The following is a 21,660-nucleotide window of genomic DNA, read 5'->3' on the forward strand; positions in this document are numbered from 1 at the left end:
CTCCCTGGAAAGAACATGGAACCAGGTAATGATGCAGGATATGGGCTTTCCATCCAGCACTATCTTTCTTAACATCAGCCTCTCAGACAGAGACAGGCAGTGGAAAACGGGAGCGTTTTTGTTTAGTTAAAGTTCTTGTGTCATGCTCACCAACACAGAAAGACATGAGTGGCCTGAAAAAGCAGTATGACCAGCTGACAGATGAGAAATGGAATATTCCCTGCCATATCAGTAAACAAAGGATGTCACAGTCATCAGCAGTTGTAGCCTCCACTGACTGGGAGCTGGTGAGCCCTGAGGGAACTCAGGAAGGAAAGAACACCTGCCATCCAGCAACCATCAGACTGCAGCCACTCCCTAGGGTGAGCCCCGAGGAAACTCAGGATGTGGAGACACAGGACACTGGCCCCAGAGAGCAGAGGTGCAGATCACGGGAATGATTTCAGTGAGCCCAGACTCTTGCATCTTCCCATACATAGAGAAGAGCTGAATTTGTTAGCTTGACATACCTGGTTTCTTTAAATAACAGTCATCTCTTGTCATTCAGACTACCTGCCCTTTATTGCAAAACCCCCTAGCTCCTCCCTTCGCCTGCTCGGAGCAGTTTTTCAGAGCTCTCTGAAATGCTCTCTCCCGCACTGCAGTCCTCATTTTGCCCCCAAATAAAGCCTAACTCGCAACTCAACATGTTGTGCAGATTTTTTCAACACAAAACACAGAAGTGATCCTAATTCTAGAAGTGTTTGTGTTCAGAACTGTGTTCATGATTGTGTTCAGAACTGTTTCACTTCTGGTCCAAATAGGATTACACAGGAAGGAGCCACTGGAAGAAGCTCTCCTTTTCCCTCCTCCCCTTGACCAACTCCCTGAGTAAGAGGATCTACACGCTGATTCATTCTGGCCTTTTGTTCAGGAGACTTGGGAGCCTCCTCTAAGGCACAGTGGTCAGTTCTACGAGAAATGCCTTCACACCTTCAGGAACCTCACAGTGAGACAGGCTTCCACACTGTGGCCAGGTGGTGTTCATGAGGGCTGACTGTTCAGAAATGGGAGGAAAGGAGTCCCTTCCAGCAAGGGCTCAGAGGAGACTCAAGGATAGGATCCTAACTGAGCTGGGCCTTGAAACGCAGGTCTGACATGAGCAGGGAGAGAAGGTGGAGGAGTCCAGGGAGAGACCAAGGCCACACAGGAAGCAGCTGGAGCAGGAAATCGGGCAGAGCGAGTCTGATCTGGAGATGGCTTAGGACCACCCAGGGATGGAGAATGACCCCCGAGGGTTTGTAAGATGGTTCGTACAGTCTTGGTGGGAATAGTCTTTAAAAAGAGGGAATAAGTGATAAGGGCCAGTGAAGAACATAGCACTTACCACATTGTATTTATATCATATATTTACTCACGTGATATTTATATAACATGATAATAACCAGAGAAAGGAGTTATTGGAGCAAGACCATACCTCTGTCATCCAGTGTGTCCCTGGAACCAAGCCTAGTGAAGATCTAGAGTCTCTTCTCTTAGGAAGTAAGTGGCTGGTGAATGAACAAGCCAGGCTAACAGCAAGGAGAGCCTGGATGAGGCTGGATGTACTCAGAGGGAGAAGCAGCATGGAAATCAGTCAGTGGCTTGGGTGTCAGTTTTAGGGGGCAGAAGGTAACTCAGGGACTTCAAACACAGGTCACAGAAAGAGATGGTACCACTGGGTGAAGCAGAGAACTCAAGAGGAGGAACAGTTTTGGGTAAGATGAGTCTTGTCCTGGACATCATCACATTCAAGCTGTTAGGGGTGCATCTGGGCAGAAGCACACAACAGCAAAACTGTGAGAGGTCAGGAGGAGGTGGATGGAAGAGGGGGGAGAGAGAGGATGTGAGCTGTTTAGGAAGATAGCAGGAATGGAAACAAACAAATGAAAAAGAAAGATTTGTAAGAAGAATGAGTTTGGGAAGGTAGTGTAGACAGTCCAGAGAAGTTAAGACTGCGTAATTACTGTTGAATCAGGGATGCTTGGGTGATGAGAGTGCAAACCAGGTGAGAAAAATTGATAATTGGAGATATCGAATGGTTGCTGTGGAGAACGCTTGCATGTTGGTAGGAGCCAGTGAAGAGAAGGAGAGGGAAAATGCCAGAGAGGGGTGTGCAGTGAAACAGGCTCTGAGGAAGAGCCGAATCGAGAGAGAGGGAGCAGTTCCACTGTGCGAGGAAGGAAGAAGGGTGTTCTGTCTGAGCCACGAAGAAGGAGAATTGGAGAGAAGTCCTACGGCGGGAAGGAAGCGTCAGGTGGCGCCCGATAGCATCTGCTGTGAGTGTCTGTGAGCAGGACGGGCTCTGAAGCTCTGCAGGGTCCCGTTAGACACCCGGCCCGATAGCGCTAACTGCACCAGGGCTGCCTGATGTTCTTCAAGACTAAGCAATTGAGAAAACTCGGCTAGTTGATCTCAAATTACAGTTTGAGAGAAAAGAAGTCATTTTTAATGAGCTGTGTTGATAAAAACAAAAACCATATGTACTGAAACTTCAACTATTCAAAATCTTTGGGGCCCAAACTTACAATTTCACCCCTGCTTTCACACCAGGGAAACCTGGAGACCTACATAGTCTGATGTAGAAGCCATGGGCCACATGCGGCTCTTTAGGCTCAAAACTAAAAAAGTGAGCTTCTCAGGTGCCCTGGACAGTTCACAGATGGAACATATTCACTCTCACTGGAAGTCCTGCTAGAGAAGCTGCTCTGGGTTTATAGATGGAGCCAGGCCTGTACCAGTTCCTGTTCTGTAGAGTGTGGTTTTTTTCCTAACTTCCTAAACCTTTTGTAGAAACTAACATTTTTACAATGTATCTTTCTCTAAAATAATTTAAAAAAAAAAAGGCAAAACTAGGATTGAGGGAGGTTTGTGTTTTCATGTTGTTGTTTAGTTACTAAGTCCTCTCCATCTCTTTTGCAACCCCATGGACTGTAGCCTGCCAGGCTCCTCTGTCCATGAGATTTTCCAGGCAAGATACTGGAGTGGGTGCCATTTCCCTCTCCAGGGGATCTTCCAAACCCAGGGATCAAACCCATGTCTCCTGCATTAGCAGGTGGAGTCTTTACACTGAACTACCTGGGAAGCCCTGATGTTTCCACAAGGTCCTGTTAGTCAAGATTTCATTGAACCAAGACCAAAAAACAGTCTCACCTGACTAGATCAGATTCTTAGTATTTGTTATATCTCTAGAGCACCTTGCATGCCTCCCAAATCTGTGTTCATTTTATAGGAGAAAGAAAAGAGACCCAAAGATCGGGAGCTCTTTGCAATGCCAGGATAGACCTCCCTGGCCTGCAGTAAAGCCAGGAATTAACTTGTGATGTCAGACCTCAGAGATCAGAGAATAGCCCCATGGTCCCTTGACATCCCTATCACAAAGTGTTAGAGATCAGAAGACTGTTTTCTGTCTGCCGTGACTCCTTACTGTCCTTACACCCTCACCCTGGATGTACAGGTCTTCTTAAAATGAGTGCAGCTGAAAAACAAGACCCTAGAATTTGATACCTATCTTTCTCGAGGATCTCATACTTAGCCTTGGGGATTCTAATGGAATCTATTGAATACACACTCATCTTGTTTACCTAAGATGGAAATCTGCAGTCAAACAGAATGTGTTTTGGGATTCGCCTACTACTGTGGTTGCCATGACAACATGTAGCTTAGCATCACTGCAGCAACAGGATGACTTAGTGTATTACTCTAGGTGCTCATGACAGCATCCTGTTCTACAATGATCTGATTTCATTATTTTCTATATGTTAAAGGCATTCCTGGGCTTAGTAGCATATCACTTAAATGCTAGAATTCAATTCAGTAGTGGAAAGGGGCTGAAAAAAATGTTAAGCTGGCAATAGTGTTGGTAGTTAATGGACTGATAGGATGCATCTTCAAATGCAAAGGTAAAAGCGACCATAATAGATGCTGTTGTGCCGGGTCAGACTGGTGCCCATCCTTCACTGGTGAGGGACACTGTGACTGCCAATCACAGCTGTGCTTTTCTCCCTAGTGTTGCCCTCAGACCATGGGAGTTCTCTTGTCTGGAAATGCCTAGAAGGTTTGGTAAAACTTCTGACAGTTTTACCCTAACTGAGTGATCTGGGATTACACAGGCCCTGTCTCCTTACCTCAAGGTAGAATAACACTGGAGGGCCATTAATGCTGACAACTTGCAGGATCAGACCAAGGCTGGATTTCAGCCGGGAAGACCCCCAGGTTTCTTCCTCGACCCTTTAGTGCTTCTCTCACCCGCTAGGGGTTTCTCCTGAGAGCCCTCCCGTGATAAATCATATGCACATAAACCCTCTTCTCAGTCTCTGCTTGTAGGGGGCCAGACCTCAGACCAGAAAGGTTTCAGGTAAGTGTCTAGTTAATTGTCCTGTAATAGGAAACCAAGATATTTATAGCCATAACATGTGTAAAACTGCTTCAATGGCCTACTTCTTAGATGTGATTTCAAAACTGAATTTGATATGATCATTAATTACACAGTAACTTTTTGTTTAATATTAACAGTAACTTTGTTTCAGGTATTGAACTGATCCCTCAAGTGAGGATAGAAGATTTAAAGCAGATGAAGGTAAAATTGCTGGGTCATTTTGCCAGCACTCTTTTGTTCTGTTGGTGAAATGGATGTATTTTTGGTTTTCATTAGCTTTAATCACTGTGGTAGTACTACACAAAGCTTATTTGGGATCCCATTTGTTTTTTCCATAGGCTTACTTGAAGCATTTAAAGAAACAACAGAAAGAGCTCAATTCTTTAAAGAAGAAACATGCAAAGGTACCGTGTTTTGTGTGTGCAAGCGGCATGTGCGTGCAGCTCTGTAGCTGGTTTGTGTGTTTTCTCCTTTAAGCTCTCTGATGAAAGCCTCTCAGCCAAAACCACTACTTGGAAACTGATACCAGCCAACTGGGCAGCAGGACCTTCATTTTAATTGGTTAGAAATGAAATTTTTAAAGATACTCTATTTGGTATTGTCACTGATTTGTAATCTGCATTTCTAATGGTTATTTCAAAAGCATAACAAAGCTTCATCCTTTTCAAAATTGTTGAGTAATATGACAAAATTGTTGAGTAATATCTATCACCTGACTATTGAAAACCAACTCATAGTCTTAGCTTCTGGGTACAAAAATTCTTTGAGTCTCTAGCAAACAGTTTGCCTCACATAGTGCATCAGGATAGATGCTGGTCAGCTCCAAACTTCTCAGCCAGGGAACCTGGAGAGAGCTCTTCTCACTTTCCCCCATTATGTAAACTCTGCTTGGTGGCCTACTTCTGAAATATTGTTGTTCCTACTTATAGGAAGAGGTCTTTGGACCATAATCATGACTCCATGCACTGCAGCACACCAGGCTTCCCTGTCCTTCACCATCTCCTGGCGCTCACTCAAACTCATGTCCATCGAGTCGGTGATGCCATCCAACCATCTCATCCTCTCGTCCCCTTCTCCTCCTGCCTTCAACCTTTCACAGCATCAGGGTCTTTTCTAATGATTCAGCTCTTCACATCAGGTTGCCAAAGTTATTGGAGCTTCAGCTTCAGCATCAGTCCTTCCAATGAATATTCAGGACTGATTTCCTTTAGGATTGACTGGTTCGATCTCCTTACAGTCCAAGGGACTCTCAAGAGTCTTCTCCAACACCACAGTTCAAAAGCATCAATTCTTCAGCACTCAGCCTTCTTTAAGGTACAACTCTCATATCCATACATGACTACCAGCAAAACCATAGCTTTGACTATACCGACCTTCGTCAGCAGAGTAATGCTTTTTAATATGCTGTCTAGGTTTGTCATAGTTTTTCTTCCAAGGAGCAAGTGTCTTTTAATTTCATGGCTGCAGTCACCATCTGCAGTGATTTTGGAGCCCAAGAAAATAAAGTCTGTCAATGTTTCTATTGTTTTCCCATCTATTTGCCATGAAATGATGGAACCAGATGCCATGATCTTCGTTTTCTGAATGTTGAATGTTAAGTCAGCTTTTTCACTCTCCTCTTTCACATCAAGAGGCTCTTTAGTTCCTCTTCACTTTCTGCCATAAGGGTGGTGTCATTTGCATATCTGAGATTATTGATATTTCTCCCTGTGATCATGATTCTTGCTTGTACTTCATCCAGCCTGGCATTTCACATGATGTACTCTGCATATAAGTTAAATAAGCAGGGTGACAATATACAGCCTTGACGTATTCCTTTCCCAATTTGGAACCAGCCCATTGTTACATGTCCAGTTCTAACTATTGCTTCTTGACGCACATACAGGTTTCTCAGGAGGGAGGTAAAGTGGTCTGGTATTCTCATCTCTTGAAGAATTTTCCACAGTTTGTTGTGATCCACATAGTCAAAGGCTTTAGTGTAGTCAATGAAACAAAAGTAGATGTTTTTCTGGAATTCTCTTGCTTTCCCTATGATCCTATGGATGTTGTCAATTTGATCTCTGTTTCCTCTGCCTTTTCCAAATCCACCTTGAACATCTGGAAGTTCTCGGTTCACATACTGTTGAAGCCTAACTTGGAGAATTTGGGGCATTACTTTACCAGCATGTGAAGCATGTGAGATGAGTGCAATTGTGCGGTAGTTTGAGTATTCTTAGGCATTGTCTTTCTTTGGGATCTGAATGAAAACTGACCTTTTCCAGTCCTGTGGCCACTGCTGAGTTTTCCATATTTGCTGGCATATTGAGTGCAGCACTTTAATACCATCATCTTTTAGGATGTGAAATAGAAATCCAAGATTTGAAAGAATCCAAGTTGCCTTCATTTGCAGAAACAACCTTGAGTTTCTTGGAGCCCCACATTGTAATAGAACCAAAACTTAAAAAGAGATTTTAAATCTCCCTAAATCCTACCATCTAAATCTGTGTGAACTTTCATAACAGCCTTAGTGTACATTTTTTGGAGGAAGCCTTCAAAATTCCTTAGGTCACATAATAGAGCCATATTGCACAGTGCTTGCCTGTTGCTTTTCAGAATGCTTTTTGGAAACAGTCTCAGCAGGTAAATGCGTTTCATGGCTTGTTTTCCATATCCTCATGTACTTCAGAAGTTTAAGTCACAAATGTATGATTATAAACATACGAATGAATTCCTCTCCCACATTAAATACACAGAGGACCCTCTTTTCTATTCAGCCTGCTTTGCCAGTATAATTACCAAACTCAGAATTCTATAATCTTTCATATAAAACTACTATTACTAATAAGACTGACGTTTATTAATGCCACTTTTTTGTTACACATTTTATATGCATTCTTAAATCCTCACCATGTCCCTGAAACCCGAATCATTCCATTCACATTTCAAGCATGAATAAAATGAAATTCAGAGAAGTGAGTTCCTTGCCAAGAGCAATACAACTGGTTTATGCTAGTTATAACTAAAGTGCTTTTCATCTGTTTTAATTCTCCCAAAGCCTTTGCAAATAATTATTTTCAAATAGTTAAACTTTCCTCTCTACAAACTTTCTGTAATTTTTGAGTCTATCCAGGTCAGTTCAGTTCAGTCGCTCAGTCGTGTTTGACTCTTTAAGACCCCATGAATCTCGTTACGGCAGGCCTCCCTGTCCATCACCATCTCCCAGAGTTCACTCAAACTCATGTCCATCGAGTCAGTGATGCCATCCAACCGCCTCAATCCTGTCATCCCCTTCTCCTCCTGCCCCCAATCCCTGCCAGCATCAGGGTCTTTTCCAATGAGTCAACTCTTCAAATGAGGTGGCCAAAGTACTGGAGTTTCAGCTTTAGCATCATTCCTCCCAAAGAACACCCAGGGCTGAACTCCTTCAGAATGGACAGGTTGGATCTCCTTGCAGTCCAAGGGACTCTCAAGAGTCTTCTCCAACACCACACTTCAAAAGCATCAATTCTTCGGTACTCAGCTTTCTTCACAGTCCAACTCTCGCATCCATACATGACCACTGGAAAAACAATAGCCTTGACTAGATGGACCTTTGTTGGCAAAGTAATGTCTCCGCTTTTGAATATGCTATCTAGGTTGGTCATAACTTTCCTTCCAAGGAGTAAACGTCTTTTAATTTCACGGCTGCAGTCACCATCTGCAGTGATTTGGGAGCCCAAAAAGGTAAAGTCTGACTCTGTTTCCACTGTTTCCCCATCTATTTCCCATGAAGTGATGGGACCAGATGCCATGATCTTCGTTTTCTGAATGTTGAGCTTTAAGCCAACTTTTTCACTCTCCTCTTTCACTTTCATCAAGAGGCTTTTTAGTTCCTCTTCACTTTCTGCCATAAGGGTGGTGTCATCTGCCAATCTGAGGTAATTGATATTTCTCCCGGCAATCTTGATTCCAGCCTGTGCTTCTTCCAGTCCAGCGTTTCTCATGATGTACTCTGCATAGAAGTTAAATAAGCACCTGACAGTATACAGCCTTGACGTACTCCTTTTCCTATTTGGAACCAGTCTGTTGTTCCATGTCCAGTTCTAACTGTTGCTTCCTGACCTGCATACAGATTTCTCAAGAGGCAGGTCAGGTGGTCTGGTATTCCCATTTCTTTCAGAATTTTCCACGGTTTGTTGTGATCCACACTGTCAAAGGCTTTGGCATAGTCAAGAAAGCAGAAGTAGATAGTAGTTCCTTAATACTTCCCACTATCTCATCTGAGCCAACTTTTACGATTAAGGCTATATAGGAATATTTACTTGCCTAATATGTACTGAGGTCTACTTAGCTAACACATTTGTCTTTAAAAGTGAAGATGGAAAAACTGGTAAAGGAGGTGGGTGGATGGGGTTGAATCTGTTACCACAGGACACACTTAGTGTTTGATATCCATTTGATCCTAACACTAATTTTTCTTTCTGTCAGTACTTATCAAATGGTAAAACTAGCTAATATATATCGAGGTTTATTTAAGCATTTTTTCTTAGGTATTTTATAGCAATTATATAAAAGAGTACTTTAATTATATTAATATATTACCTTGTATCAATTAGCTTTTGTTGGGTAACAAACTATCCCCAAATGTAGTGAATTTGAAAGCAGCCATTTATTTGGCTCATAATTTTGTGAATCAGCAGTTTGGGCTGGGTTCAGCCGGATCATTCTTCAGGTCTCATCTAAGTTCACTTCTGTCTGCTGTCACTTGGCAGATGTGGGGAGCTGGATGATTTAGCAAGACCTCTGCTGAGTCCTTTCCTCTCTGCTCTGTGATCTCTCATCTTCAGCAGTGGTCCAGACTTGTTCATATGGCAGGGATCCCAAGGTCCCAGCCTCAGCTCAGAACTGCACAGCATCACTTCTACCTCCTTCTCTTGGCTACAGTAGGTCATGAGGTTGGAGCAGGTTCAAGCAATGAGGACTCTGCTAGGCAGGAGGAACCACAAAGTCAGATTGCATAGGGGATTGGATACAGAGAGGGAGACCATTGTGACCCTTTTTTGCAACAGTCTACCAGCCATTTGCCAGATGAGATAATTTACTTTAACAGAAATGCAGCTTGACTAAATCACCTAGCCTTTAGATGAGGGAGCCAGGATTTGGATCAAAATTCTCAGACTCCAGAGCTCAAGCTCTTCATCACTATATTGAGTTGCCTCTGAGTTTTCCAGCATCAGTCTTTATATCCACACATCTTCTTTATGGTCCTAGTAAAAGGGTTTTGTTTGCTTATTGAAGTACAGTTGATTTTCAATGCTATGTTCATTACTGCTGTACAGCAAAGTGATTCTGGTGTGTGTGTGTGTGTGTGTGTGTGTGTATTCTTTTAAAAAAAATTTCTTTTCCATTATGGTTTGTCATAGGATACTAAGAATACTCCTCTGTGTTATACAGTAAGACCTTGTTTGTAAAAGGTTTCTAAGAGCAATCATAAGTCTCCAGAGCACAAATATCTTAGCATCTTTCGGACTACTTTATCCACAAATGATCCTTGGACCAAACCTGGGGGCTTCGTAAAAAATGCATATTCTTGTGCCCCCTAGAGACTTTGTTATCATCTCCATGGAGAAGTCTAGGAAATACATTTTTAATAAAGCCTTCTCCTGCTGCTGCTAAGTTACTTCAGTTGTTCCCGACTCTGCAACCATACGGACTGTAGTCCACCAGGCTTCTCTGTCCTTCGGATTCTCTTTCAAGAATATTGGAGTGAATTGCGTGCCCTCCTCCAGGGGATCTTGACCCAGGAACCTGCCTTCCTTCTCTCTCCTGCCCTGGCAGGCAGGTTCTTCACCACTAGTGCCACCTGGGAAGCTGGAAGCTCCTCTCTTATGCACACTAAATTTAAAAACTGTTTCTTTAGGAGTATTATTTAACACTTTTTACTGTCCTTCAGTGGAAACCCCAGTAATGGCCTGCAAGGTACAGAGCTGGCCTCCGTGAAAAATGGATTTTGCTCTGTTGTCAAGCAATAGTGAGAATTAACTCGCCCAGCCTTTCTATGAAACAATATTTATGTAACCCTTTCTAATAGTTGTGATGCTATCTAAGATGGAATAAAGTTTCCCACCGCACAGGCTTGGCTTATAAACTGCCCTGCTGAGGAGGGAAGGTGGCCTGGGCTGCACCTTCCGACCGAGCACCGGCCACCGTTCACATGGCCACTAGGAGCAGAGAGCAGCTCTGGGTGCAGGTGCAGTGACTGCAGGGCACACTCAGCCTTTACATATGAGCCTCAGGAGATCGTTTCTCTTCTCATAAAGGGAAGCAGAGAATGTGGTTACTTAACCAAGTCGTTTAAGAAATGTACAGTCCATAAGAGAACCTATTTCCAAACTTAAAGGTTAGCTGCAGGATGCAGAAGAAATAGTGGTGTGTCAAGGAGGATCTGCCATTTCTAAAGGAAAGCCAAAGAAATACGTGTGAATCCCAGTCTATACGCTATTGATCAGTTCAGTCAGTTCAGTTCAGTCGCTCAGTCATGTCATGTCTGACTCTTTGCGACGCCATGGACTGCAGAACGCCAGGCTTCCCTGTCCATCACCAACTCCCAGAGCTTACTCAGACTCATGTCCATCGAGTTGGTGATGCCATCCAACCATCTCATCCTCTGTCGTCCCCTTCTCCTCCTGCTTTCAATCTTTCCCAGCATCAGGGTCTTTTCTAATGAGTCAGTTCTTCGCATCAGGTGACCAAAGTATTGGAGTTTCAACTTCAGCATCAGTCCTTCCAATGAATATTCAGGACTGATTTCCTTTAGGATGGACTGGTTGGGTCTCCTTGCAGTCCAAGGGACTCTCAAGAGTTTTGTCCAATACCACATTTCAAAAGCATCAATTCTTTGGCACTCAGCTTTTTTCACAGTCCAACTCTCACGTCCATAGATGACTATTGGAAAAACCATAGCCTTGACTAGACGGGCCTTTGTTGGTAATGTCTCTGCTTTTTAATATGCTCTCTAGGTTGGTCATAGCTTTTCTTCCAAGGAGCAAGTGTCTTAATTTCATGGCTGCAGTCACCATCTGCAGTGATTTTGGAGCCCCCAAAAAGGCTCTTTAGTTCTTCTTGATACACTCTTGATACTGCTGCTACTGCTGCTAAGTTGCTTCAGTCGTATCCAACTCTGTGTGACCCCATAGACGGCAGCCCACCAGGCTCCCCCATCCATGGGATTCTCCAGGCAAGAACACTGGAGTGGGTTGCCGTTTCCTTCTCCAATGCATGAAAGTGAAAAGTGAAAGGGAAGTCGCTCAGTTGTGTCTGACTCCTAGTGACCCCATGGACTGCAGCCCACCAGGCTCCTCCGTCCTTGGGATTTTCCAGGCAAGAGCACTCGAGTGAGGTGCCATTGCCTTCTCCCACTCTTGATACTAAATATAAAATAGATTGCTAATGAGAACCTCCTGTGTGGCTCAGGGAACTCTGCTCAGTGCACTGTGATGAAGGAGACCCGAAATGAAGGGATGTATATAAATATGTGGCTGAGTCACTCTGCTGTACAGCAGAGAGTACACAGCGTTGTAAAGCAGCTATATTCCAGCTGAAAAAAAAAGGAGAGACAATATCTGCTGTTAGGATTGTGGGACGAGAAGACAGGAGTAATGCCCATTCTAGCCCTGAATGGAGTGGAGATGCCGGCAGGCCCAGTTTGGGGGAAATGGCAGTGGCCGATTGTTTTGACCCTCTCAACGCAGTTGGCAGTGAACCTGCCACTGTCTCTCACTTTCTGTAACAACCTCTTCAATTTGAAATGGAAACGAAGGAAATGGTGTTTCAAGCGTCCATTAGACGAGATACAGAAAGAGCAGATCGAAGGAGCCGTGATCCCACACAAACCCAGGGCTCATCTGGGCCCGGAGCTAGAGTTGCTTTTGCTAAGACACGGGGATGATTTTCACTTGTCACATGTGGTCCAGCCCTGAGAGCAAAACATTTAAACCCAAAGTTAAATATTCCCAATAATACATTGGAAGAGGAATTCTAAATCAATGGAAGTAAAAGAAGTAAATGAAGGAAGTTGGTCCCGAATGGAAAACAGGGAGCCCTCATTCCTGTCCAGAGGGCAAGTCAGACTCTGTTCCCACCTCTGAGAGCCTGTAAGCCACCTTCATTCTCTAAAGGAGAATCGTAGAATCAGGTCATATGTGAACCTCCTCTTCTTTAAATATTGACAATAAGACAGACTGTTTCTGAAAGACCATGTAAGCTGAAAAATAAAACGGGATGCATCTCCTGGACCATCAGTTTGCAATATCACCACAGATGAGTCAAATAAAATGCCTGAGAAACCAACTAAAATTTGACATTTCAAGAAAGCTGCTAATGGAAAATATAGTCTTGGTTAGGCAAGCAGTTTTTCTGATAACAAACACCAAGGCTGCTGTTAAACTTATCACAGGTAATTCATGATAAGAAGTCAGGAACAGACCTACAGCTCTGTCATGAAGTAGAAATGAGCAGAAACACAGCAACCACCCACAGAGACAGCCTGCTGGTCATCTCAGAGGTGTGTGCTGAGCACACACAGTTTACTCAGATGCCTTAGCATCATTTGTGGGGTGAGAATTTAAGCCTAGAGTCACAGCAGGCAAAAGAATGAATTGCAGCAGATGTTTTTCACAAAAGAAGCTGAATTTAACCTGGATGTCCATCGGCCAATGAATGGATAAGGAAGTTGTGGTACATATACACAGGGGAATATTACTCAGCAATTAAAAAAATGATGCATTTGAGTCAGTTATAATGAGGTAGATGAAACTGGAACCTATTATACAGAGTGAAGTAAGAAAGAGAAACACCAATATAGTATATTAACGCAATTATATATATATATGGAATTTAGGAAGACAGTAATGATGACTCTATACGCTAGATGGCAAAAGACACAGATGTAACGAACATGCTTTGGGACTCTGGGAGAAGGTGAAGGTGGGATGATTTGAGAGAATAGCACTGAAACATGTACATTACCATATGTGAAATAGATCACCAGTGTAAGTTCGATGCATGAAGCAGGGCACTCAAAGCTGGTACACTGGGACCACCCAGGGGGATGGGGTGGGGAGGGAGGTGGAAGGGGGGTTCACGATGGGGGGATGCATGTGCACCCACGGCTGATTCATGTCAATGTATGGCAAAAACCACTACAATATTGTAAAGTAATTAGCTTCCAATTAAAATAAGTAAATTAACTTAAAAAAAGAGAAGCTGAAACTACTCTTAACTTTGATAGAAACATATACAAATTCTACTAAAAAGCTGCACATTTATTTTCCCAAAATGTCCTGATTAAGACTGACATTTAAGTCAGTGTATTTTAATTTTGGTACTCTTGACCTGAATGAATGAAAAACTCTCTCTTCCATAGAGTCTTATAACTTAGTTAGGGACCAAAAACATGAAATCTATGATAGTTAGTGTTTATTGTTACTGTTGTTTGTTGTTTTTAGCTAAATAAGCCTAGAAATAATTTCCTGGCTCCTCCGTTTTATACAACAGGAAGCTGAGGCTTGCTGCCCCATCCTTTGGTGATCAGTAATTAGGACCTTGTTCCTTTGTGAAAGGAGAAGTGAAATCTGGGAACCAGATTATCCCAAAACTTCAATCTTTGCTGGCTACTACACAGGGATAGTTTTGAGCACAGAGAGATAACTTTTCAAGGCCAGTTTTTTGTCATGTGTAGTCATTGTAATCATTTAATTCAATATGCTTCTAATTTTTTAAATTATTTCTATATACATCAGGTAACTTGCAGCTCATAACCCTGAATTATGTTGGGCAAACAGATATTATTCAGTTTTCTAATAAGGAAACTGAGACCTGGAAAGATTTATATATGTTGCCCAAGGCCTCTGGGGTAATTATGGACTGAACTGGGACTGGAATCCAAGTCCTCTTGCTGCTCTCCCATGCTATTAATTTTTTTATTCATGCAGCTTTATTGTATCTGCTTTGTACCAGCACTGGGCTCTGTGCTGGCGAGAAAAGGAGACTTGTAGAGTATGTCTTATATCCATGAATCCATCACGAATGCCTGTATGTGCACACACCCTCATTCCTGTATCTAATGCGGTTCATTAGGGCTCACCATACTACTTCCGTAAGCAGTGGTTTATGCCAGCTAATCTCCAATCCTCAAGGCCTCTTTTTTTCTTGCACTGCTACACTAAAGTATATAAAGAAGGGATCTTTTCCACCTGCCTTTCAGTGATATTTGCGAGAGACACAGGAGTGTAGCACTTCTCAGTCCAGTTCAGTCGCTCAGTCGTGTCCGACTCTTTGCAACCCTGTGGACTGCAGCGCACCAGGCCTCGCTGTCCATCACCAACTCCTGGAGCCGTTGAGTCGGTGATGCCATCCAACCGTCTCATCCTCTGTCATCCCCTTCTCCTCCGCCTTCAATCTTTCCCAGCATCAGGGTCTTTTCCAGTGAATCAGTTCTTCACATTAGGCAGCCAAAGTATTGGAGTTTCAGCTTCAGCATCAGTCCTTCCAATGTATATTCAGGATTGATTTCCTTTAGGATGGACTTGTTGGATCTCCTTGCAGTCCAAGGGACTCTCAAGAGTCTTCTCCAACACCGCAGCTCAAAAGCCTCAATTCTTCAGTGCTCGCCTTTTTTTTATGGTCCAGCTCTCACGCCCATACATGACTGTTGGAAAAACCATAGCTTTGACTAGACGGACCTTTGCTGGCAAAGTAATGTCTCTGCTTTTTAATACACTGTCTAGGTTGGTCATAGCTTTTCTTCCAAGGAGCAAGCGTCTTTTACTTTCATGGCTGCAGTCACCATCCACAGTGATTTTGCAGCCCAAGAAAGTAAAATCTGTCACTCTTTCTATTGTTTCTCCATCTCTGTGCCATGAAGTGATGGGACCAGATGCCATGATTTTAGTTTTCTGAATGTTGAGCTTTAAACCAATTTATTCACTCTCCTCTCTCCCTTTCATCAAGAGGCTCTTTAATTCCTCTTCACTTTCTGCCATAAGGATGGTGTCATCTGCATATCTGAGATTATTGATATTTCTCCCAGCAATCTTGATTCCAGCTTGTGTTTCATCCAGCCTGGCATTTCTCATGATGTACTCTGCATATAAGTTAAATAAGAAGGTGATAATATGCAGCCTTGATGCACTCCTTTCCTGGTTCAGAACCAGTGTGTTCCATGTCTGGTAGCACCTCTAGTATGTTTTATCCTAGACTTACATGCACGCGTGCTATCACTTTAGTCATGTCCAAGTCTTTGTGATCCCACGAACTGTAGCTCACCAGGCTCCTCTGTCCATGGGATTTTCCAGGCAAGAATATAGGAGCGGGTTGCCTTCCCTCCTTCAGGGGATCTTCGTGACCCAGGGATCAAACTCACTTCTGCCTGCATCTCTTGCATTGCAGGCAGATTTTTTACCCACTGAGCCACCTAGGAAGCCCCTAGACTTTCACAGAGCCCCTTGTTTAGTTGTTCAGGAAAATTAATACATGCGCAGATGGCCATGATGATTATTAAATCTTTTAAGGAAGGCTAGTATTTTTTAGTGTTTTTCTCCCATAACAGCACAGAAGTAGCTAAATCCATTTAAATAAGGATACATCAACATGTCAATCTATTCTTGGGGTAGTGTGTTAAACTTGAAGGAAAGGTTTATTGATTTAATTTCACTGGCTGTTCTCTCAGGTCACTCTGCATGTTTCCATGAGGATCAAAAAATATAAGTAGATTTGTATCTAACCATATTTTGAATTAGACAGGAAGGCCTAGCGTGCTGCAGTCCATAAGGTCACAAAAAATCAGACACAACTTGGCAACTGAACAGCAACATATTTTGAATAAGGCTTAAGCATTTGAAATATGATTTATACTGTATTTACTTTTAATCCTAACAACCCATAAGGTATGTATCACTATACCAATTATAAAGATGGACAGACTGGGATGAAGTGGCTTGTCCCAAGACCTGAGACTGCTCACATCCTTAATCCAGTGCAGAAGCCCTGACTGAAATGTGTTTATTTCAAGAGCATATATTGGCTTGGCCAAAATTTCATTTGGGTTTTTCCATAAGCTCTTATGGAGAACCCAGATGAACTTTTTGGCCTGCTAGGCCTAGATTGGTACTAGGACTGGATTTACCAGCTGTTCCAACCACAAATTAAGCAAGACATTGTTACATATCATTCTCTGACCCCAGATCCAGAGCAGAGTAGCATCATCTAGGACCACCCCATTGTACCTGTTTCTAGAGCCTATTCCAAGGACCCATCACCACCCTCCTCTACACCTTCTCCCAAAGGCGTTTATCGACCTGACAGGAAGGCTAGGACTGGCTGCACCAATGCATTTCTGAAGAATTGATGTATATATGAACTGTAGGTCAACTCCTGTGTTAACTCACTAGCAACACGGGGAAGTTAATGAAATCTTGGTAAGGTTCAAAATCCCTTCCCCATTTATATTTTATGAAATCTTTAAAGATATTCATGAATTAGGTTCAAGGTGATTTTCTTAGGGAGAAAATCAATTTTTTTTTTAAATTAAGTCACTCACTTTTGTTGCACACCTTATTTTTTTAACTAATTTATTTATTTTAATTGGAGGCTAAATACTTTACAATATTGTAGTGGTTTTTGCCATGCATCGACATGGATCAGCCATGGGTGTACATGTGTTCCCCATCCTGAACCCCCTTCCTCCCCACTCCATCCCTCTGGGTTGTCCCAGAGCACCGGCTTTGAGTGCCCTGCTTCATGCATTGAACTTGCACTGGTCATCTGTTTTACATACGATAATATACATGTTTCAATGCTATTTTCTCAAATCCCACCCTCACCTTCTCCCACAAAGTCCAAAAGTCTGTCCTTTACGTCTGTGTCTCTTGCTGTCTTGCATATAGGGTCATCGTTACCATCTTTCTAAATTTCATATATATGCGTTAGTATACTGCATTGGTGTTTCTCTCTCTGACTTCACCCTGTATAATGGTTTCATCCAGCTCATTAGGACTGACTCAAATTGTGTTCTTTTTTATAGCTGAGTAATGGCCCATGGTGTATCTGTACCACAACTTCCTTATGCATTCGCCTACTGATGGACCTCTAGGTTGCTTCCATGTCCTGGCTATTATAAACAGTGCTGCAATGAACACTGGGGTACATGTGTCACTTTCAATTCTGGTTTCCTCAGTGTGGATGCCCAGCAGTGGGATTGCTAGGTTGTGTGGCAGTTCTATTTCCAGTTTTTTTTAAGGAATCTCCACACTGTTCTCCATAGTGGCTGTACTAGTTTGCGTTCCCACCAACAGTGTAAGAGGGTTCCCTTTTCTCCGCACCCTCTCCAGCATTTATTGCTTGTAGACTTTGAGATGGCAGCCATTCTGACTGGAGTGAGATGGTACCTCGTTGTGGTTTTTATTTGAATTTCTCTGATAATGAGTGATGTTGAGCATCTTTTCAAGTGTTTGTTAGCCATCTGTATGTCTCTTTGGACACACATTAAAAAGTAAGCAAAAGCAAACATGACCGTGAGGGTAGCTGTATAAGCTGAATATAGTCTCCCCATTCCAGACTTTAATATCTCTCATTTCTCTAAGTTTCTCAAGAGTAATACTAGGATATCACATTAAGCATCATCTTGGAGTGAATATTACTGATAGTAATATTTTCCTCTGTGTTTAGTGACTGAGCAGCTAAAGAATCTGATTTCATTAAGTCCCTGGATGTGGCCAAATTATCAGGAAAAAGTAATGTTCATAGAGAAACACTTATTTTCAAAGCTTTTCAGTCCATTTCAGTGATTAGAGGAAGCAGATGGAGAAATATTTTAAATACCTGTAAAGCTGAAAGCCAGGGCTCCTGAACATTGTGTCTTCCTTGTGAATGTATAAGGAAGCTGGCAAAAATATTGTTAGGGATCGAAAATGAGCTGACAGTGAAACCACAATGGCAGTTCTCATTGTGTAATGGTGGTGTTCAGGACCTTCCAAAATGTCCCTGGTGTGTAGACGCCATGCCACACGATGAATAGTTACACTCAGCATGTAAAAGAGCAGAAATCTGGTGGCTGCCCTTGCATTCTGGGCACTCGGTTGAGGAGTTAGATGGCCCAGTTAGATGACTCAGACAGCAGAGCAAAGGTGGACGGTGAGGGACTTCCCTGGTGGTCCAGAGGTAAAGACTGAACACTTTCACCAAAGTGGAGCACAGGTTTCATCCCTGGTCAGGGCACTAAGATCCCACATGGTACGGACAAAGAAGGAAAAGAAAAACAAGATGGATGGGTGGAGTGCTATGGAGCCATCTATGTGCAGAGGAAAGAACTTCAGAATGATTGGTGCTGCCCAGCAGTGGGCAGGGCTGCCTTTTGAGGTAGGCATGTTCATTGGACTGAGGCTGGAGACCCCCTTGTTGGCGAGGCCTTATGGGGACACAAACTCTCGGGTTGCGTAGGAGGTTGGAAGTCTTTCCAGCTCCCAGACTCAGTTACTTCTTGATTTTCAAACCGAGACTCCACAGGTACTGGTGAAAATTACGCCAGCCCAACATGGGCTAAAGTTTATCAGCCTCACTGCAAGTCTAACTTGTAACTGCAAATTCTTCTGCAGGAACACAGTACCATGCAGAAACTACATTGCACGCAAGTTGACAAGATTGTGGCACAGTACGACAAGGAGAAATTGACTCATGAGAAAATCCTCGAGAAGGCAATGAAGAAGAAAGGGTAAAGGCTGTTGATTTCCTTCTGGAGGATTTTTGCCTTTTTATGTTTTGTCTTTTCCCACACTTTAGCTGCCTGTTTAGGCCAAGGAAGAACTTAGTCTTAACTGTGTTTTCATCATTAAAAATGATTTCAGAAAATAAGAGACTTACTAAGCTAAAGGGAGTGACTGAAGTGGAAAGAGGAGCTTTGTTCAAGTTCTACAGATGTTGGTTAATGAAATAATAACTGTATCTTTCATGAGTTTTCCATGCAAGTACCTTTAAGGTTAATGGGGAGAGAAGGAAAGACAAATTAAAGTTGGGAAAATTCCAGAAATCATTTTGCATCCCCAGGTAATAAATAGTGATGTACTCAAGGGGGAAAAATCCAGTTTTGATGTTTAATATTTCAAGAATCTTTAGCTTATGCCAACAGCTAAAACTGTTGAATAAAACCTGCCATTGTATTTACTTTGAAAGAGTTTATCTAGAATTCAGCTAGGGAGATGTTTCTGTGATGTTGCAAGCTAACTGAATAACAGAGTAGGGAAAAACACGTGCAGTGCCAGCCATGGAGAAGTGATCAGTTGTTTAGAATGTGTCTCTCAGAGGCACCCTCCATTAATAACACGATGAAGCATTCTGACTTAGGCTATAATAAATCAGAGCATGCATGATGAAGACAGACGCTCAGGGCCTGTTCTGGTTTCAGCAATGATACGGATATTCCAAAAGGAACAAATAATCCCTGAAATAAGCAGTAATGCTTGCTGGGCAATCGCCTAGTATATATTTCCTACTCACAATAGAGTAAGCAAAAATCACCCCATAGTGCCAAGAAATGCTATTTTTCTCCCTTGCTGGCATGTGTCAAAGACAAAAATCTGGCTTTACAACCAAAGTAGAAGAATTGAAAATTCACTTCAAGGCTGAGGTCCTGTTTTTCAGTTCTCATCCTAAATAGTATATTATTGAATAAATGAAAAATAGCTTGAAGAACAGCAGGAACCAAAATGGAAGCTGACAACAAATCCTTTACAATGAAATAATTGTTAGGTCTGAAATGGCTGTTTGTGTAGTGGTTGAATTGAGTAATCACGATACAGATATTTTGTTAGGTGTGCATCTATTACTAGAAGAACTGAGGTTGCCCAGTGAGCCGTGGCGTCCCGAGTGTGGTGAACTAATTGTCTTCATCAGAAGGCTTTGGAGCAAAGGCCTCTGGGAGTGGGAAGATATCTCATGCTTGGCATGCATTTGCGGTTTTCCATTTTCAGGGGAAGTAACTGTCTTGAAATGAAGAAAGAAACAGAAATTAAAATTCAGACGCTGACATCAGATCACAAATCTAAGGTAAGAAAGTGCCTATTTTTACAGCAACAACTTGGTAATTTGTTTTGAAGCTGCACCCAGTTTTAATTGGAAATAACAGTAGCCTGGGGCTGATCTGGGCCCACTGGGTTAGAGAAGAGGCATTTCATGGAGCACCTTTCCTTCCCTGTAGACATATATATATATATACTCACAACGTCTATGTTGTCTGCCTCAGAGGCATCAGGAAAGCAATAAATGGATTAAAAGGAATGTTGTGTAGAATGTAGAGTTACTTCCTTGCAGAGGTGACATTGAACATATGACAGAAAGCCACCCATCCAGAGGGTTCAGTAACTCTTATTTCAATATTTATTTTTTAGTCGATAATTTAATTTTCCATTCTAACTTTGCTGTGGAAGTTTGGGATGGGGAAAATTCCAGAGCTAAGATTCTAGGTGATGAGCCTAATCACTCATATTCCCCCCAAAAAACACAAGAAAATACACGTTTAGGGGACATGAAGTGTGATTACAGACGTCTTGAAGAACTGAACACCATGTTGCAGTCAAGCACATAAATATCTTATGATAATAGTTATAAAAGAAAAAGAGCTGTTAAAGACAAAGGTTCCAACTATGGCTTTTGGTCAAACCAGCCAGTCTCCCCTGTCTACGTGCAGCTCCATCATCCAGCGAGCAACGCTGCCGTACACCTGGGCCAGCCAGGCGTTCCAAACTGAAGTTCTCCGTGGTGCTGTGTGTTTGTGTCTGTTCTGCCTTGCAGTCTAAAGAGGTGTAAAGAGTCTAAAGCTGTATATTTTTGAGAGCTGTTCCCTACTCTCTTTTTTCCTCCCCTTAACTAGAATGTTTGAGAATTAATGACTCTGAGACACTCCATGATTTTTAAACTCTTTGTGTAAATACAAAAGTAGAAACCTTGGTTACTGTATCAAGTTGCTTTTGCTGAATGAAACACCACCCCAAAATTTTGTGGCGCAAGACAACTACTGCAAATTAACTGACAGTTCAGTGGGTTAGAACTCGGACTATACGCCCCTGGACAGCTCTACTTTCGGCTGGACTTGGGTGTGTCAGCAATCGGCTGAGACTGGTGGCGTCTCTGTGTCTGATAGGAAGTTGGCTGCTGGTGGTTTTTAACTGTATGACCTCTCACTCTCCAGCAGGCTAGCACAGGCTTCTCAGAGTTCCAAGAACAGAGAAAGGCTAAGCACTTGCACAGCTTCTATT

At 42.6% G+C, this 21,660-nt stretch overlaps 1 protein-coding gene across 8 annotated transcripts in view; it reads left to right on the top strand.

The window, feature by feature from the left end:
* The window catches only part of PLCB4 (phospholipase C beta 4), a 471,668-nt gene that overhangs the window by 426,013 nt on the left and 23,995 nt on the right, over nt 1-21,660 (top strand). For all 8 annotated transcript variants that reach the window (XM_018056911.1, XM_018056915.1, XM_013968409.2 and 5 more), the window contains 4 exons: nt 4,548-4,597; nt 4,735-4,800; nt 19,006-19,121; nt 20,377-20,452. In XM_018056911.1, coding sequence (XP_017912400.1) covers nt 4,548-4,597; nt 4,735-4,800; nt 19,006-19,121; nt 20,377-20,452 — 308 coding nt within the window. The remainder of the gene's footprint in view (nt 1-4,547; nt 4,598-4,734; nt 4,801-19,005; nt 19,122-20,376; nt 20,453-21,660) is intronic.

This window comes from Capra hircus, chromosome 13 (genome assembly GCF_001704415.2).
Source record: "Capra hircus breed San Clemente chromosome 13, ASM170441v1, whole genome shotgun sequence".
Lineage (NCBI taxonomy): Eukaryota > Metazoa > Chordata > Mammalia > Artiodactyla > Bovidae > Capra > Capra hircus.